The following is a 20,489-nucleotide window of genomic DNA, read 5'->3' on the forward strand; positions in this document are numbered from 1 at the left end:
TAATTCAAGAGTCACAGTAGACCTGAAAAGGACATACAAGATTGTTTAGTTCAACCTTGTTATCTAACTAATAAGAAAATTAAATCCCGGGAGATGGATTGACTTGATCCAAGTCACAAGGGCGGTAAGCTGCAGGGCTGGACCCCAGGTCTTCTGACTCTACATCACATTTTAATGGATTATATCAAAATGCCATCCATCTGTTATAATACCTTAAAGGTGAAAAAAAGAGGGTTGTTTTTTTTTTACATCATCCTTTTTCCCCAATACCTCTCTCCCAAAGAGCCAGACATTATAACAAAAAAAATTGAAAGACAGAAAGTAGTTAAGGAAAACTAACAAAAATGTCAACTGAATATAATATTTGCAATGTTCTACATCCACAGTCCCTCATCTCTGCAAAGAAAGTAAATAGATATAGTCTAATAGTTACTCTTCTAGGTTCATTTTAGTCATCCTTTTACTATTCATCTGTTTCATTCACATCTGACTCTTCATGATCTCATTTGGGGTTTTCTTGGTAGAGGTTTGTTATTGTTGTTTGCATTTACATCATTACATTTGTTGTTTTCATTGTTCTGCTTAACTTGCTTTGCATCAGTTCATGCTTATTATGCTTCTCTGATTGTTCATATTTGTTATAGTTCAGTGCAATTCCTTTACATTCATGAACTACAGTTTATTTAGCCATTCCCTAGTCAATGGGCAGATAATCCCTTATATGTTTTGTCTCCCATATTATGTCTACCTATAGCCTAAAAGGACCATCTATAAAATTTTATTTTTCATACCTTGCTTTCCTTTGCCACATTTTATAATGAACTCCAAACCAATTGAATCAGCTGTCACTGATAGAGCCACTTACCAGGCTAATCCTACCTAAGTATGCCCTCCCAAGTATTGCCTTCTTTAACATTAATTTTAAAAAGAACTTTCTAACCATTAGATGTATCTAGATTGGTCTATAAAAGGTAGTGGTTTCACTGTCATTGAAAGTATGAAAACAGAATCTGGATAACTACCTGCCATTGATCACAGAGAGGGAATTTCTATGATTTCCAGTAGTGTGTAGCCTAAATGATCTCTTCAGTCTGCCATTTTCACCTTTGTTCAAGCCCTCATTGCTTCATCCTCAGGCATTTCAACAGCCTCCTAAAATGGCCTTCTTATCTTTAATCACTTCCTCTCCAGAACATTTTATATTCCTTAACAATAGTTGTTAAGAACCACTTTTATTGCAGCATTTCCCTCCTCATAAAATTTTCAGCATCTCGAATAGGAATAAAACCTGGGACTCAAGACCCGAAAATCTGGCCCTAACATTTTTCCAACCTGTTCCTCCATCATACAAACATTTCGTCCCCTACCTGACTGACAATTCATAGTTCCTTAAGTTTGCCTTATTCATTTCCACCTCTAGTCTTTTACTATCCTACTTCCCAACTACTATGGTTTTATAATTAAAGCTTTTTGAAACTCTACAAATTCCCACCTATTTCAGTCAGACCTCTTCTAACCACTCTATACCACAATGATGACCCTCCCTTCTAAACTCACATAACACAGTGTGTCTCACTTATTCAACATTTCATCAACCACTCCTTTACATTATTAGTTAACTTTTAATTCATCTTCCCTTATGATCATGGCCTTTTCAAGGTTTATTTTTATTATTATCCTTTATTTCTTTATTATCTCTCAAATTGTCTAACATAGTGCTTACAAAGGTACAACAGACCCATAATATTTTTTTCACTGATATTCATGACAACATTAAAAGGTCAAATGGAATTCCAAGTTGGGGATCCAAGTAAATTGAAATATGGCATCACTATTATGATCTCCACATGTCTATTTGAGTAACAAAATGAGAAATCTAACATTAGTATTTTTCATTATAAAATTATAAACTATAAAATTATAAATATATATGCATAATTGTAAAATTATAAAAAAATGTCCATATCCATATAACTCTGTTCCTTTAATTCATTCTTAGAACTCTAGTAAGATTGATAAAACACTAAAGTTTTATTCAGGTAGTTTATGATCCCTGAGTCTCTCAACAGAATTAGAGTCTTATTATGCATATTTGGGAATACATTATACTACATATTAAAATGTTGCAATAGCCTTGCATGGAGTCATATTTCAGTTTCTACACTGTAAAAATATCCTGCAGAAAATCTTTTTCAATTCATGTTTGAAAAATTATGACTTAAACTATTGCAAAGGAGCAAAGCAACAGAGGAGCTCATAAATTGTCTATGCCATACATAATATAAAACCATTTACCTGTATATCTATATTTAAATCAACTTCACGTAGAGCATTCACAACAATCAAACAATTGTGCAAGCGCTGTTCAGGACTGTGTGGAGAGGTATACATGTCTACAAAATGTGTTGGTATCTGCAAAAGACAAAAACCTAACACTTTAGTTGAAGCAGAAAGGAAAATGTTGCTTTACCATTGTTCTTGTTGAAATAGTAGAATATCATCTAGAAAAAAGCAAATGGTGAAAGTGATGTGTACTATATCAAAATGTCAGTGAGGAAAGAAGAGACATAGCCCAACCATTTGCTCTATGAAATATGCTGGTATAAACAAAAAGAAAACAAAAACACCTTAACAATGGTTCACAAAACAATGGAAAAATAAACATTCAAAATGTAGGCATAAAAAGTTGCACAAAGCACTTATAAATTAACAAAATACAATCAAAGGAATTACAATTGTGTCCCTTCCCAAACCTGAGCATCTACTACTTTGAGCAGGTTTTTTGTTCTTCTTTTCTATCTTAGCTGTAGTCAACCTACATATATACATACATAACATATATATATATATATAATTATGATGATTTTTGTATCATTTAAATTCTTTCTAGATTTTCTTATGTGCTTAATATTTATCATTATCACCATAATATTCTATTATATCACCATTATTTTATTTATTCTGACATTGCATTATTGTTGTATGCTCAGCATAGGTTTTGTAGTTTTGGTGTTTTGGCTTTTTGCTCATTACAAATAAAAAAAACTAATGAATACTTTTGTAGAGATTGGTTCTTTTTTCTCTTGAAAATGTTTTGAGATTAAAGTCCTAGACATGGAATTGTTGGGTCAAAAGACAGAATCAGTTTTATCACACTTGTTAATATTGTCATATTAGTCTCCAAAATATTTAAGGCAGTCTACATGACCATCAATAAGTACAAGAGCACTTACTTCCTCAAATGCATTGGGTTTTTTTTTAACCATTTTTTGCTCTGTTTTAATATTAGATCACTAATCTAGTCTAATTTCATTGTGCTTTTAAGTTGGTATCTTATGGTAGCCCTAATTTGCATTTCACTGATTATTAGGGAATTATTGATCATCTTTTCACACTCTTACTAAAACTGACATTTCCTCCTTCATAAAGAGTTTATATCTTTTAACTATTATTCCATCAGGAAGTGTCTTATAGGTATGCATCAATTTCTTTTAGATTCTGAAAGTTAGACATTTATTTAATATTGGAAAAAAGTTCTCCTTATGTTTCTATAATTAACATACTGTTTTTGTCATTCAATATATTTCATCCTTGTATAATCAAATCCAATGATTATGTCTGCAATAATGTCTTGTGTTTGTCCAATAAATTAAAATGTCCTTCCTCCCTTAAGTAGAGATAACTATTATGAGGACATAGACATTTAATGAGTTAAAGTACTAAACCAAGATGAACAATGTCCTACTGTAAAGGATTCAAAGCAATGGCATATGTTCTTATATAGCCTCTATCAGTTATCTGTGAAAGAGTATGGAGAATAGGAAAAGTAACACATGACTTGAGAGAGCAAATGTTGTCCTTATCTTTAAAAAGAGAGAGAAGAAAGGAGAATCTCTAGTGACAAAGGAAATCAGCTATTATTGATTAATTTGATTTACTTTTAGTTTGATTGTAGGATTAGACTCTCTTATTTAGGAAGAGCTAGCCCTTAACAGCTAAGCAACACTAACAAAGATAGTCTCTTAAGTTCAAGTTACCTATAGATGTGGTGAATACATAGCATGAGAAGACTATTATTTAGTAGCAGATAATTTAGAAGAATAAAATAATCATAAGATTATAATATTTTTCAAAAGGCTAAGCCCCCTTTCTTGCAGAAAGGTAAGCAGAAAGGTGGGGTTGACCAAAGGCCAAGTTATCCTTTTGGGCAGCTAGAGAAAGCTTAGCCAGAGTTAACTGGGTCTAAGTTGAATCATGCACTCTGCTAAGAAAAAAGGGGGTGGGGGTAGGGAGGTGGCTGCTAACCACTGACCACAAGTTCCTCTTTCCCAATACACTTTCTGGTCACAAAAGGTGTCACCTGGAAGAAAGGATATCCAGGATAAAATCAAGGAAGTCTGGGAGAAGGTAACTAGTAAAGTGACCTGCCTTGTAAAATTGAATTATGTTCAAAACAAGTTTCTATAATTCTTCCAATTCCTTCTTTTGTTATGGAAATCATCTCTGTAAATCACTTCTTTTCTTTGTCCTCTGAAGAATCAAGTGAACTGATGTGATATGCAAATGCTAGCTTTGCAAGTTAAATCATAGATGGCTCAGTAACTTTGTCTTCAGTTTCCTTTCTCTCAAGTTATCATGTACTTAATTTATGTCTTTATTCCGTTCATATTTATTCTTGGAGTCATATATAATTTCATTTTTCTCCCAATGATAATATAAGATCCCTGTGAGTAGGGATTATTTAATTTGTTGTATTTGTATCCCAAGCACCTAGATGGTATCTGAAACATAACAAACACTTAATAAATATTTGGGGATTGATCTTGACAGACCACAGCAATGTATTGAATCTATTAAGATGCAATTCAGTATGGATAAATACAAAGTTTAAAAATCTATTTGAGAAGCACAAGATAGGAGAAGAATGAGATGTTCTGAAAAAGATCTGTGAGTTTTAGTTAACAATAAACTCTATATGAATCAGCAGTATGATGTAGCAGCCAAAAAATCTAATGGGATCTTGGAGTGCATTAAGAGAAGAATAACTTTCAGGAATATGGAACTGATTATTTCTGTGTACCTTGCCCTGGTCAGATCACAACTAAAATACCATTTTCAGTTTTGGGCACTATGGTTTGATAAGCTGGATAGGGAAGGCCTTTAGACCAGGCCATATAAGGATATACTGAAAGAATCATGACCTTTTAACCTGCAGAAGACAAGAATTTGAGGCATCTGAAGGAAAATATCCAGTATCTGAAAAGCTAACACATGGAAGGAAGAATAGGATTAGATTTCTATACTCTACCCCAGAGTGGAGAATTAAGAACATTAGGCAGAAGTTGCAATGGGCAAGTTTAAACTTGATATAAGGGAACGTTTCCTGACAATTTTATCTACCAAAAATTGGAATGGGTCTCTTCAAGAGAAAGGAGGATCCCCATCACCGGATAACTTTGGGTGAAGGCAATTTTACTGCTTGTTGAGTATGCTATACAGAGAGATCTTATTCATATGTAGGTTGAACAAGAGAGTATTTCAAGTTCCTTCCAACTGTAATATTTTATAACTCTGATTCAGTTTCCTCTTCCAGTGTTGGTGTTTTAGTAGTTTAAAAAAATTAGATCACAAATCCAGTTATAGATTTTGAGGTGCATAGAATAAGGTACAGCTCAAAACCCATTTTTCCCTATATAACATTGTTTTCTGAGACGTTTTCAATGAATAATGAATCTATCCTTCAGTGTTTTTAGATGAGAGTTAACAAAAAATACTAAATGTATTAGATTCCATTGATAGATTATCTCTTCTGTTCCATTGATCTTTTTTTGCTATTCTTTTTTTTTATGAGAGAGATTTTAGAAGTATGTCTTTATACATTTTGAGATCTGGTGATACCAATTTTTTTCAAAATGCTTGCAGATATTCTCCTCTTTTTTTCCTTATGAATTTTGTTATGAAATAATGTTGATAGTTTAATTGGGAAGGGAGGGGAAAAGAATATGCATTTATATAGTACCTACAACGTGCCAGACATTATGCTAACTGCCTTATAAATATCTCATTTGACCTCAATTCTTATTTCATTAAATCTTTAAGTTAATTTGAGAAGTAATGACGTGTTTACTATACTCACTCAACTTAATTATGATTAGTCTTGTTTATGTCTTTGCTTTCTGTCAAAATCACTTTGAATTTATTTTTATAGATTTTTTGTATGTCTTGATCCAAAAAAAATTATTCATTTTATTGCTGCAAGTTTTTTCTTGATTTTTGTTGATGGCCAACTTTGAAATGCAGGTGATTTTCAAGTATATCTAGCCACTTTCCTCAGGTTCTTTATTACTTTCAGTATTTTTTGTTGACTACATTGAGCTTTTCAGATCACACTTTAATTTCTTCACTGCCAATTTCTTGTTCTTTTATTTATCATGTGCTTTATTGCTATTACTAAAATTAGTAAATATTTTAAATAGGACTTGCAAGAGTGGACATTTGTTTAATACCTGTTTCAAATATAAATGTCTCCAGTGTTTGTTCAGTAATTGTATGCATATAATTAGATTGAAATTTCAAATATTATATATATATATACTTTTTATCAAATTATGGGCCCTTTCTATGTTTTGAAACATAGGATTATAAATCAGTGATATATTTTATTAATGATTTTCTCTTTAATTAAACATATTGCTTACCTTTTGTCTTGATGATATAATTTATTATATCATTGTTCTCTTGGTACTAAAGTCTCTTTGAATTCAATTTATAAACACTATTCAAACAGGATAGATTTTTTTTTATTCAACTTGGATGTTTTACATAGTATTTTTTATGTCAGGATTCATAACTGACAGAGAGCCAGACTTTTGGCTCAAAAGCCTCGTGTTGAAGTTCTACCTTAGGTACATAATGGGTAAGTCACTTAAATTCTTAGTGTCCTCAGGTAAATTTCTAAAGCTATAGATCACATAGCAGGTAATGCTTTGTATTGGTAGACTGAGTTTCCTCATTTGGGAGTTTTCTGTAACAATGATATCACAGGTCAAGTCCCTCCAAATCATTCATTATACTGATATATTAGCTTATTTAATTTTAAGAATCAGAACTTTGTTTGCATCATGAAAGGAACTATATTTTGAAAAATGAAAAATTCATCTAAGAATGCTTTGCTCTTTAAAAGTTTCCAGTGAATCCTTCTGGACCAAGGGACATTTTTACAGGCTAGCTCTCTAATATCCTGTATGATTTCTTCTTCTGGGGGTCAATCTATTTATGTTATCAGCATAGTGATTTATTAGCATCGTGTATTTTTCTGCTTATAGTTTTCATCATCTTTTTCTTTTAGATTCTCAAATGAATTGGTACAGAATGGAATATAGTGATCTCTTACAATTGTCTTGTTTTCTTCTTCCCTTACTTGATTTTATTTCTAAGTTAGAAGATTGAAACTTGCTCTATTTTTTCCTATTAGACTTGATATTTAGGTTTCAAAACTGTTAGTCTTTTATAAACCAGTTTTTAAATTTATCACTTCAATTCTTTTTTTCTTCTCAATTGCATTAATCTCTCTTCTGATATTAGTTACTTTTTTCTGTTGCTTTGTTCTGTCTAAAATTTAAAGGTGGAGTTTACTTATTAATTCTATGTCTCATTAATATAGACATTCAAACCATGGATCTGTCTATATGCAATGCTTTGAGTGAATTCTTCATATCTTAATGTGCAGTTTCTGTATTGTTGGTATGTTATAGAATCTTTTTTTTCTTTTTTTTGTTTTAATCAGTCAATAACTGCCTTCTCATCTTTCCACCCTAACTCTGCTTCCTTAATCCCCATAATAAGGAAATAAGAAAAAAAAACCATTATAAATAATCAAAACACATTTCCACATTTATTATGTGAAAAAATTATCTCTTTCTTCATGATGAGTGCTTCACTTCTCTATCAGGAGGTAGATAGGAGTTTCATTATTAATTATCAGGAGTCATGGTTGATGATTTCACTGGTAAGAATTCAGGATACTAGAATTCCATCACATTTGTATACCATAACTTGTTCATCCATTCCCCAACTTACAGTCATCCCCCTCAAATACTCATTCTTTGTCACCTCAAAAAAATATATATTTTTGTGTATCTTTAGAGTTTGTTTTGCTTTGGACTAATCACTCCCTTAATTTACCCTCCTTCTAATTCTTTCTCCTTCCTTTTCCACTTTTTCCTCTTCTTTTTCTGCTAAATGAAATGCATTTCTATACCCAATTCTGTGTGAATATGAGTCTTTCTTTCTTCATTATTTTGACCAGATCAGGTAAGAGTGAGATTCAAATGACAACCACTACCTCCCAAACCCTCCTCCTTGTTTATAAAGATGTTTAGTTATGTACACTGATTGTGTGACATTATTTTTCCTAAACTTCTTTTCCCTTATGCCCCTGGATATTCTTCTTCCTTTCTCTTTTCATTCTTTTCTTAATATCATTATGACATAATAGAACCATTCCCAAGCCTTGCCTAATTGAACTTCCTCTATCAACTCAAATGATAATAGAGTTCAGAGGGGACACCTATATCATTTCCTTGTATGTGAATATGTGTTTATCTTTATTTAATCCTATAACATTGATTTTTCATTTTTGCTTTTTTTTAAGTTTCTCTTCCCTCCTGTATTCCACAGTTCCTTTGAAGCTTTAGACTTTTCATCAGCATTGTTTGGAAGTCTTCTATTTCTTTAAAAATCCATTTTTTACCCTGTAGCATTATGCTCAGTTTTGCCAGGTAAGTTATTTGTGTCTGTTAACTCACACGCTTTGCTTTCTGGGATATGATATTCCAAGTTCTCTTCCTTTATAGTGGTGATTGCTAAATCATGTGTCCTCCTGACTATGACTCCTCAGTCTTGAATTCTTTATTTCTGATTTTGCAGCATTTTTTCTTTGAGCTGAAAGCTCTGGATTTTCTCTATCATGTTCCTGGTAGTTTTCATTTGGAGATTTATTTCAGGATGTAACAAATGAATGGTTTCTATTTCCATCTGACCTCTAATTTTAAGAGATCTGGACAGTTTTCTTGTAATATTTTTTAAAATATGATGTCTAGACTCTTTTTTTTTGGTCATGACTTCCAGATAGTCCAATGAGATCAGTTTTTGTTTTTGCTATGAAATTTCTTACATTTTCTTCTATTTTTGTTTGACCTTTTGACTTTGTTTTATTTCTCATTGCCTCATAGAGTCATTGCCTGCTATATAGTCTATATGAATTTTCAGGGAATTTATTGCTTAGAAAAGGCTTTATACCTCCTGTGCCCAGGTGTTAATTTCTTTTCCAATTCTTCCAGCGTTCTCATTTCTTTTCCATTTTTTTTCCTTCAAGCACCCTTGTTCCATTTATAGCAACATCTTAAATTCTTTTTTCAATGCTTGCTTCACTTATTTCCAGGAACTTTGTTTGAGTTTGTTCTCAAACTATTTTCTACTCTGAAGCATTGCTTGTAGATGTTTTGGAGTCATTTTTGTTCTCTGCTATTGTATTCTGAATGTCCCTGCAACCATAATAATCAATTTGTGCTGTGGTTCTTTTTTTTACCCATTTTTCCAGCCAACGTCCTGACTTGGAATCTGTTGTGACTGGGCTCTGCCTCACTTCTGGAGTGTGAACTGATCCTATTGCTGCATTCTTGGAGTATTGTGTTATTCCAGAACACTAGGAATAATATAGGAACTTTAAAGCTTTCAATGCTCTACAAGTTATCTGCTCCAGGGCAAATTCAGATTGCTGGCCATCTGGTCTAAATTCTCCAAGTTCCTCACCTGGACTGTGAAAGAGTAGACTGCTGCTTAACTCTACCTGTCTTAGCCTACCAGGAAAATTCTGTGGAATCATAGTGGCAGAAGTAAAAACCCCACTTTCAATAGTACTTTACTTTTTTTCCAATTACATATATAGAAAGTTTTCAACATTTAGTTTTATACGATTTTGAATTCAAAACTTTTTTCTCCTGCCCTCCCTCCCTTTTTTTCTATCTTCTTTCTCTACCCCTCCCCAAGACAGTAAGCAAATATATTATATATGTAAAATCATATTAAAAATATTTCCACATTAGTCATTTTGTGAAAGAAGAATCAGGACAAAATGAAAAAACCAAGATAAAGAAAAAAGAAAAGCAAAATTAAAAAGGTGAAAAGAGAATGCTTCAATCTGTATTCAGACTCCATAGTTCTTTGGATATGGATAGTATTTTCCATCATGAGTCTTTTGGAATTGACTTAGATGATTGTATTGCTGAGAAGAAATAAGTCTGTCAAAGCTGATCATCTCACAGTGCTACTGTTACTGTGTACGATGTGCTGGTTCTTCTCACTACACTCAGTACCAGTTCATGTAAGTCTTTCCAGGTTTTTCTGAAATCGTGGGCACCACTTTCGTCTGAGATTCTCACCCAAGTTATTCTTCTTCAGGCAGAACCAGATGCTGAAAATGAGGCTATGCTCTGTGCTTGGGGTCTGAGTAATACTAGTTGCTGCTGTTATTATTGGCTTTTGAACTTCCTTTCTCAGTACATCACCCAGGGCCTCCCTACCTAGGAACCATACTCCCCCAGACAGATCCCCTTCTCAGTCCCATCTGAATTTGTTACTCAGAACTAAATAGTGAATAACAAGTTTTCAGTTGACACCTGTCCCTGTCACAGTGCTCCAGTATGAGTCTGAGATTTCTCTTTGCCCTGGTGCATAGCCTCTCCCTTCGCTCTGTAGTGCTCTTGGCCTGACTCTATCACCAATGTCCAAAGACCTCCCTGTCTGTCTCCCTAAATCAATTGTACCAGGCATAGGACTTGCTGTCATTTTTTCTGGATTTCCTAATCAGGAATTTTCTAGATCTGTTTGAAAGCATTTGCATTGCTTCCTAACGCCCTGTAATCCTGACTTCTATCTGATATAACCTATTACTTTTATTATTTCCATTTTCTTTTTTTATATTTATTTTATTTTTTAATTAATTTGTTTGTTTCCTTTTAGTTTACAGGATTCAATTCCACAATTCCTTGAGTTTCACATTTTGTCCCCCTTCTTTCCCTCCCCTCCATGGCTGCATATAGTCAAGTATAGGATCTGTAAATACTTTCAAGTTATACATTAGTCAGGTTATAAAGACAGATTGTATCAGATGGAATGAAAAATGGTAAAGAGGATATAAAACCAAACAAGAGAAGGAAATAGATCAGGCATTTTGCTTCCACCTGGATATAAACTCAGTTCTTTCTAGTTCTTTCCCTGGATGCACACATTTCTCTACATCATGAGTCTTTGGGGATTGACTTATATCACTGAATTGCTGAGAAGAGTCCAGTGTATCAGAGTTGGTCATCACACATATGTTGTGTCTGTAATTGTGTACAAATTTCTCCTGGTTCTATTCTTCTCACTCAGCATCAGTTCGTATAAGCCTTTCCAGGTAAATATGAAGACAGTCTGCTCCTCATTTCTTATAGCACAATAGTATTACATAACATGCATATACCACAATTTGCTCAGCCATGTGATTTCCATTTTCTCACAGAATCAGAGTATGTCCAGACTTAGAGGTGACCTAATCAAATCTATACCTAAATAATAATCTTCTCTACAATATATTCACCGAAGGGTCATCTGTACATTTTGCTTGAAAACCTCCAATGAAGAGGCACCTACTTACTACCTTTCAAGGTGTCCCATCCAATTTTAGACAGTTTTTTTCCTTGATTTTTGGAGATAGGTCACACGGCTAGTTTTGTGTTGTGTCTGAGGCAACATTTGAACTCAGGTTCTCCTGACTCCATGGCCAGTGCTCTATTCACTGTACCACCTACCCACCCACTAGATAGTTCTGATAACAACTTTTACTAGGTGCACCTCTGCCCTTGAAAACCAACCAGAATAAGTCTACTCCTCCATATGACATACCTTCAACTAGAGAGCAGAACTCAGTCCCTTTCAGTAAACTCTCCTCCAGGCTAACTAAACATCACCTTCAGCATCCCAAGTGATTTCCTCTGTACACTTAGAGAATAATAGAATTTGAGAATTGGAAAGGACTTCAGCAGTCATCCAACCCATACCTGAATGAAATACCCATCATAACAGATATCTGAGAAGTGGATGTGCAGGCCCTACTTGAAGACCTCCAAGGAAGGAAAACCCACTACCTCTCAAGGAAGCCCATTCTGCTTCTAGATACCTCTCTATGCTAGGAAGTTTCATTTGTTTGTTTTTTTCTCTTTTTCTGATATCGAGTCTGTTGGGGTCCGGGTCCCAACTCCAGCCTTATCTTACCTTATACGCGGTCTTCGGACGTCTCTGGCTTCTTGTCTCCAAGAAGAACTTACCCCCACAGAACACCCAGGACACAGAAAGTGTGATGCAAAGCTGTTTATTTCATTACATCTTAACAGCACCACAAGCAAGCACAGGAACAGGCACAGGAACTAACTCACTTCCAGGCAGAACTGGAACTAAGCAGGAACTAAGTGAACTCACTCACTTCCTCTCTCTCCCCAATTTATATGCCTTGTGGTGCACGCCTTGCGGGGCCAATCATGTTCTTTCCCGAGTACATTGTAAGAGACCAAGGAGCAATGTCCTTCCCAGAAGTCTTCTACACACTGCCACGCGGAGTATCACTCTCGCATCACTGCGCCCAAAACTCCCTTATCCCTGGTTGGTTAACCCCCAGGCAAAGCTGTCCCAACAACATCCCTCAGAAAGCCATGTGCACCCCCTCCAGCTGTCCCCTTGTCACCTGTCATGTGAGAGCCAATCGTGCACTCTCCCGAGTGCAGGGCAAAGGAGTATGTGTTAAGAGGAGTCCGTGTTTATGGGGCACGCTCAGTGCCACTTCGGCCTTTTCCAACCCAGCAGAGTTGGCCCCCACGACCCTGAGCTCAATGCCATGTCAGCCTTTACGGCCCGGCAGAGTTGGCCTCCATATCTCCAAGCCCCTGCTCCTCAGAGGTCACATGCACTCCCTCTGACATCTTGTGACTGCCGCAGTGTCTCTCACACTCGCGGCCCTAACACAAGTCTAAATTGATCTTTTTTCAACCTCTACTCATTACTCCTGGTTTTCCCCTCTATAGCCAAAGAGAACAAATCTAATCCCACTTCTACCTGACAGTCCTTAAAATACTTTATGGCACTTGTCATGTTCACCTTGAGGCTTTTCTTCTTCAGATTAAACAATCCTTTAATTGCTGTTTAAATGACATAGACTCAAGGCCCTTCACCATCTTCTATAATCTTCTTTGAACAGTCTCTAGCATATTAATGTCCTTCATAAAACATGGTGTTTATAAATGAATCTAATATTCCAGAAGAGGATTGCAATTCTGCAATTCATCTAAGCGTAAAAATTTCAAATTCCCAACTCTAGTTTGGCCTACACTGTGTTGACCAATAATATTTCAGATGCTGTAGTAGCAGTAGTACTAGTACCAGTATAGTAGTTGTTAGTAGTCATGGTTATATTAGTCATCATAGTAATTAATAGCTAATGTTTATACAATACCTACTATGTGTCAGGCACTGTGCTAAGTGCTTTACAAATATTATCTCATTTGATTATCATAACAACCAGAGCTCTGTGTAATGGGGATGACCTATTAAACCCTGGATGCTATTATCTTTCTTAAATCACCCTGAACACAGTCTAAGATTATGTTAGTGTTTGTGATTGCCAGGCCACATTATTAATTCATATTGAATTGGCAGTTTACTAAAATTCTAACCTTTTTTCAAACAAACTACTATATTTCTATGTCTCATATTTTGTACTTCTAAGACTTATTTATGAGTAAATATTTAAGAACTCACCCTTATCCTTATTCAGTTTCCTTTTAATAGATTTAAGTCCATTGTTCTAATTTGTCAAGAATATTTTTGATTCTGTCAGTCAACATTTCAACTATTGTTCTCAGCTTTGTTCTAGCTGTAAATTTGATAAACATACTATTTATGACTTATCCAAGTCATTGATGAAATAACAATAGCACAGGGCCTTCATGCTTTTGGGGGGAAAGATGAGATGGCATAAACAAGCTAATGATTACTTTTTGGGTTCAATCATTCAATCAATTCCAAATTAGCCTAACTATATTATCATTGAGTCAACATTTCCATCTTGTCCATAAAAAGAACATAAGAGGATTATTAACTATTATTAAATTTTAAGTGAAATCTTTGTATAGTATTTCTCAGATAAATGATTCTAACTACTCTCTTATAATAAGTTTAAGAATTTATCCAAAAACTGAATATAACTTCATTGTCCTATAGTTTGGAAATTTCATTATCTTCTGTTCTTCTAAAACCATGATGACATTTTGCCCTATCTAGTCCTGGAGTATCCCTCTCATCATGATTTTTCAGGATCAGAATTCACAGCTGGCAGTTTTTCAGGATACAAGAATATAATTAAATGGTGCCTGATAACTTGAATTTATTAAGGGAAACTAAGAGCTCTCTTACAATAGCCTTATTTATATTGGTTATTAATTCCTCATTAGCTTTATTTGTTCTGTCCTTTCTATTCCAAAAATCATTCTCCTTTACAGAAAAATTAAAATAATTAAGCATCTCTATCTGCCTTGTCCTCTGTTATCCACACAGAATAGCGGTCCTACCCTTTTGTGATCCTGCATAGCTTTCCTCACCAACCTCAGCTCAGTCTGAACTATATCACACTATTCTGACTGCACTAAAGTGTTATACACACTCTCTACTAACTGACCTTGCTTCCATCATTCTGTAAATGTTTTGTTTTTAAATCTGAAGTTGGTGGGTGAGATCTTGGGTCATCTACATCAGTGTTTGACAATTTCCTCTATCCGTCCTAGTAGAATTGGTTCTCTGAATTTTTAGACTTTTATTCGTCAGAGCTCAGAATTTCAGTCCATTGGATCTTAACTATGTTTCCTCAGAACACTGAAACTTTCTCTTATACAATCTAAGGTGCATATAATATTATTCTTAGCTATCCAGTCTTCTTTTATCACAAATTCTAAAAGATTAGTCATTTCCCATACAAGATTTTCATCATCTCTACCCCAATAGCTAGTTCCTCCCTGTTGGTGACAATCAAATCAAGAATGGATGATTGGTTCTACTACCTATTGAAGGATGAAATTATCATAAAGGAAAATCAAGAAAGCTTTTGCATTCGGATTTTCATTAAAGGAGTTCCATCAAGTGTACATATCATTAAAATATTTCATCACTATTATAGCTTGTCTTTGCTCCAGATTTGTGACCTGTTTCCCAAGCACCCCATAAACTATCTTCATTCATATTCATCCAAATTCTTTGTGCTGATGAATTCTTATCATAATACTTTCTTATGGTTCCTAGAATTTTTTCACTTTTTTAACCTATCCAGTTCCTTTTCAATAATGTATAATATTCCAGAGCTAGATGAAGAGCCAATCACTAGACTGATTCTAGCAAGATTCAGTGGTACTTATGAGGTTACATACTTATATCTGTGTTAGAATCTCTAATTTGTTTTTTTTTATCACTCATATGTTATACTTGTATTTTGGAGGTGGACTAGCCTGCCTTTTGTCATTGATAATATTCAACTGACTACTGTACTCTTTTCTGGTTACTGTAAAATGATACCCATGATTCTAAACTCCAAGAATTATGATCCTCAATCCTCTTCATTGTATAACTGCTATGGCTGACTAATTAGTTAATAATTCATTTTAATAATAATTTATAGATTATTTCAAGATCATGGCAAGTCATTATTTAACATCTTTTTTTTAGTTTCCACATAGGCTATGTATGTCTTCTTTGCACTCCTACATGGGAAGAATTTTCTGTGCATAGTACCTCAATGTTAGAAAAAAAAATGAATGATGGAATGGTTTTCCCATTTAGTTCTGCTCATATATCTATTAGATCTAACTTTTAAAGGTACTATTTAGTCCTGGGTTGCTTTATTTAAAGGAATTATGGTGTACAAATGTAGAAAAAAATGAATTATTAACAATTATTTAAAAGAATTTATTTCTTTTCATAAGATATTTTTGTTTTGAATTTTGATTAATTAACAAATATATATATGATTAATATTCTGCAATTTTCACAGAATATCATGTTCTATATTGTCTCATTAAACATACTGAGGGTTTTGAATTCACCTTTGATTTGTACTTTGTCCAATATCTCTAGGGCAAATCTGGCTTTTCATACTTTGGTACTATTAAATGGTAAATTACTGACCACATTTTCACTTTGAGTCTATCTATAAAATAAAAATAATAATACTTGTACTACTTACTATCTAGCAAAGCACACAGTGAATGGGATTAGGTCATATTACAAACTAGCAATTAAGAAGGAAAACAAGGTAAAAGAAGTTATCAAAGAAACATATGACAAACAATAATAACAAAAATGTGCTGATAATGTTTCTTTTTCCATTTATATTTCACTGCCTGGTTGTTTTCATTAGATTGCTAGTAAATTTATTTGATGATTTCCTAAGACATAGCATTCATATTGTTTTATTTTTCTAAAATGCCTAATATGTCAGTTATACTGATATTATGATGTCAATCATCTGAGTTTGTATGTTTTCAGTGTACTTTTTTTAGCCCTGTTGTATTTTGTGTAAAATTCTATTTTCCCATGTAATAAGTCAGATATTGGGTGCTTCTATGAATTTTTTAGACTTCTGTTGTATTTTTCAATATTAGTTATTTCTGTAATTATTTCATGTCATTCCCTTTTAAAATCTCATTTGGGGGCAGCTAAGTGGAGCAGTGAATAGAGCACCAGCCCTGGAGTCAGGAGGACCTGAGTTCAAATCCAAACTCAGACACTTAACACTTACTAGCCATGTGACCTTGGGCAAGCCATTTAACCCCAACTGTCCTGCCTTCCAACCTCCAAAAAGCAAAAAGGAAAATTTTCATTTGGCTTCTTTATATGAATATTTTTATTCTCTTCAAGTTTGTCCTTCATTTGTTTTTGTGAAGTCAAATTTCTGTTTAATTTCTTTGAATGAATCATTTACCTAGTTGAGAATTTCTTATATGCCCTGAACTAGCATCTCTTTCCTATTTTGGTTTTTGCTGCTTTTCCATCTCTGTTGCTTCTGGTATTTGAGGTGATTCAGTTGCTCTATTGGGTGTTTGTCTTGTTTTGCTTAATTAATCAGCATTCTGCTTTACTCATTCTTTATCTGAGCTAATTTTAATTTTTGGTGTGATTTGTCATTTTTGTTTTCTGTGGTATTTCTATGTGCTGTTTTTCATAAAGTTTGTAATGAACTTGGCTGCTTTTGATTCTCTCATTCTAAGATTTTGGATCAATCTCTCCATTGCTTTTTAAAAAAATACAATTCAAGTCACATTCATTCATGCCAAAGTTAGTTATTAAGTATTTATTGTCTTTGAAACACTATACTCTGCAGTGTGGGGAAAAAAATAAGGCATGTTCCTTGCTCTGAAAAAGTATAAAAATCCAGTAGGAGACTTATAATTTATTAAATTGAATTGTATTTGCCTCTAACCTGAAAACCAAGAACCATCCCTTCAAATCAAAATCCAAATATTGACTAAAATACACCAGTGTTTTAAAATACAATTTACAAGTTCTGAATGGAAACAAGTCTTACCAAAAATGGACAGTAAGCTGCCACCTGTGCTGCTAAAACGAGGCCATCAAAAAGATCTTTATCAAAATTTACTATCCATTTCTCAAGGGGAGGAAGACCTAGTTGAAAGAAGAAAAAAAAATAAAAATAAACTAGAGTTATCTTGCTTTAATGAAAAGGTAAATTAATTTGGAAACATCACAGATATAGGGAGAAATTTCGCATCTATAAAAGTGTAGAAATTAAGTTTTATGTAGAAAAGATATTTGGAACTTACATTATTTATAGCCTTCAATTTGTGTTGTAAAGCCTTCCATTTCTTTATATTTCAAAGGAACAGAAATAGTTCTTCCTATGAACTTTCAAAGGTCTTTGTGCCTCATGCACTTTTTAGATTATTAATTTTCATATAGATGCCTTACTTCCCAGGTCCTAAGAAGCAGTAAGCATGTCTTATTTTATCTCTCTGATCTCCTCAGCAAGTGCTCAATAAGCTACTTTACGTAGGAACCCAATCTCACTAAATAATTTATTTTTCCTTGACATGGTTCTTGTTAAATTAAGTGTTGCTGTCTTCTAAATACAAATTTGGCTTCTTTCCTATCTTCTGGAAACAATGTATTTTTATCAAACTTTCTAGTTATTTTTCATGGCATTTTTTAAAAATGTGAAACAGTAATCTATTATAAATGTATAATAACCTCATTATGTATTGAGTCGTATATAAGGGACTACAAAATGTATAAAATAAAACTCGGTGCCTCCTCCTGAAGGTATGAAAATATTTATCTAGAGATGCATACATATATACTCTATATGAGAATGTATTATACAAATATTAAATGTATAAAATTATGTACATAGATATATATGCATATTTTTGATATGTACATAATATCGCACATGTTCATAAAGGTATATGTGAGTACACGTGTGCATACATGTATAGGCACATGAATATTATATATGCAGCAGCTTGGCCTAATGGAGACATGGCTTCAGAATCAGGAAGAATGAGATTAGAGTCTTGAGACCGACACATTAAACTAATACAAGTTTCAGATAAAATGAGTCTTCAATGGTAGAGGAAAGTCCATACTAAGAACTCCCTAAATTACGAAATCTCAGGTCCAGTTAAATACCTACACATTTAATACATCTAGAAGAAATCCTTAATCTTCTATTTAATGTCATTATTTTTATGCCTTACATAGCACTAAACTCATAAGGTTGTTATGCAATTCCAATATATTTTGAGTATGTGTAACAACAGAAGCACAGACATCATCAGAACCGGCCTTTTCGGACACAAAGTCTAATGTCTCTTAATACTTCAGCTACTTGGACTTCCAGGAGACAAGATGGAAGTAAGTTACCATCACTCCCTTTTAGACCTATTAATAAAACCAGAATATAGCACCACAGGAAAAATCCTAGAACAATGGAGTCAGCAGAAAGATGGAGACGGGGCAGAATCTTAGCCAGCGAAACTTGGAGGATCAGCAAAAAAGGTCCCCAAAACAGGAACACATTCCAGGACAGGAAGTGTCCCAGCAAACCAGTGGCAAGCCCCACCTCACCAAACCAGAAAATATGCTAAGCCCCAGGGTGGTGGAGAAGGCAAACACCAGCCCCCCCCCCAACCCCCCCCCCATACACATGCCTTAGCATAGTCAGGGGAACCTGCAGACTCCAGTTCAGAGAACTACTACTTGCAGTGGTGCAGCCCCAGGTGGGCAGGAGAACTCCAGCAGTGGACCTCCAAGTGCTTCAGTGTAGTCCCAGGGAGGTAGGCATCCTCCACGGGGTGGGCCTCCACATGCTAAGTGCAGATAGAATGAGCAGGTATCCTACAGCAGTCAGACCTCTCCTGCTGCAGTGCAATCCCAGGTGAGCCTGGGTCCTCAAGCAGCTGGACCTCCCCATGCTTCAGTGCAACCTCTGGGAAACACAACAAAACTCTACTTGGCTTCAGCACATACCAGATACCACCACTAGGACCCCAGCTCAGTACCAGGTAAGCTGCCAGACCTCAAGAGCCCCCAGCTGTCCTGAGGCCCCAGCACACAAAGTCTTTGACCAGGTACCTGGCCCCTAGCACTAGAAGCTTGGGACAGAGACCCCTGAGCTTCAGCAGGAGAGTTCAACTTTAAAAGCCAGGAAATAGGTAAACATCATGAGCAAGAAGCAGAAAAGGACACTGACTACAGAGAATTATTATGGTGACAGGAAAGATCAAAACACAAACTCATAAAAAGACAACATTGTCAATATACCTACATCTGAAACCTCAAAGGAAATAGCAATTGGTCCCAAGCCCAGAAAGCCTTCCTGGAAGAGTTCAAGAAGGATTTTAAAAGTCAAATAAGAGAGGTAGAAGAAAAATTAGGAAAATAAATGAGAGATGTGCAAGAGAAGGCCAATAGCTTAGAAAAGGAAGGACTAAAATTGACTGAAGAAAACAGTTCTTTAAAAAATACAATGGACCAAATGGAAAAGGAGGTACAAAGATTCACTGAAGAGAAGAACTCCTTAAAAAGCAGAAGTGACCAAATAGAAGGGGAGGTACAAAAGTTAACTGAAGAAAACAATTCATTAAAAATTAGAATTGGTAAAAAAAAAATTAATTAGAATTGGGCAAGTAGAAGCTAACAACACTAAGAGACATCAAGAATAAGCCAAACAAAATGAAGACTGAAAAAAATAGAAAATGAAAAATACCTCATTGGAAAAACAACTGAGCTGGAAAACAGATCCAAGATAAATAATTTAATAATTATCAACTTGCCTGAAAGCCATGATCAAAAAAAAAAAAAAAGAGCCTGAACAGTATATTTCAAGAAATTAT

At 34.4% G+C, this 20,489-nt stretch overlaps 1 protein-coding gene across 1 annotated transcript in view; it reads right to left on the reverse strand.

Moving 5' to 3' along the window:
* Positions 1–20,489, reverse strand: part of CFAP47 (cilia and flagella associated protein 47) — a 963,244-nt gene that overhangs the window by 615,168 nt on the left and 327,587 nt on the right. The window contains exons 36-37 of the mRNA XM_069063838.1: positions 17,663–17,760; positions 2,296–2,412 (exon numbers count right to left, since the gene is read on the reverse strand). Of these exons, the coding sequence (XP_068919939.1) occupies positions 2,296–2,412; positions 17,663–17,760 (215 nt within the window). The remainder of the gene's footprint in view (positions 1–2,295; positions 2,413–17,662; positions 17,761–20,489) is intronic.

Source organism: Petaurus breviceps, unplaced genomic scaffold, assembly GCF_028583685.1.
Source record: "Petaurus breviceps papuanus isolate PSGF00001 unplaced genomic scaffold, PetGlider_PUasm1.0 90603, whole genome shotgun sequence".
Taxonomy (NCBI): Eukaryota; Metazoa; Chordata; class Mammalia; order Diprotodontia; family Petauridae; genus Petaurus; species Petaurus breviceps.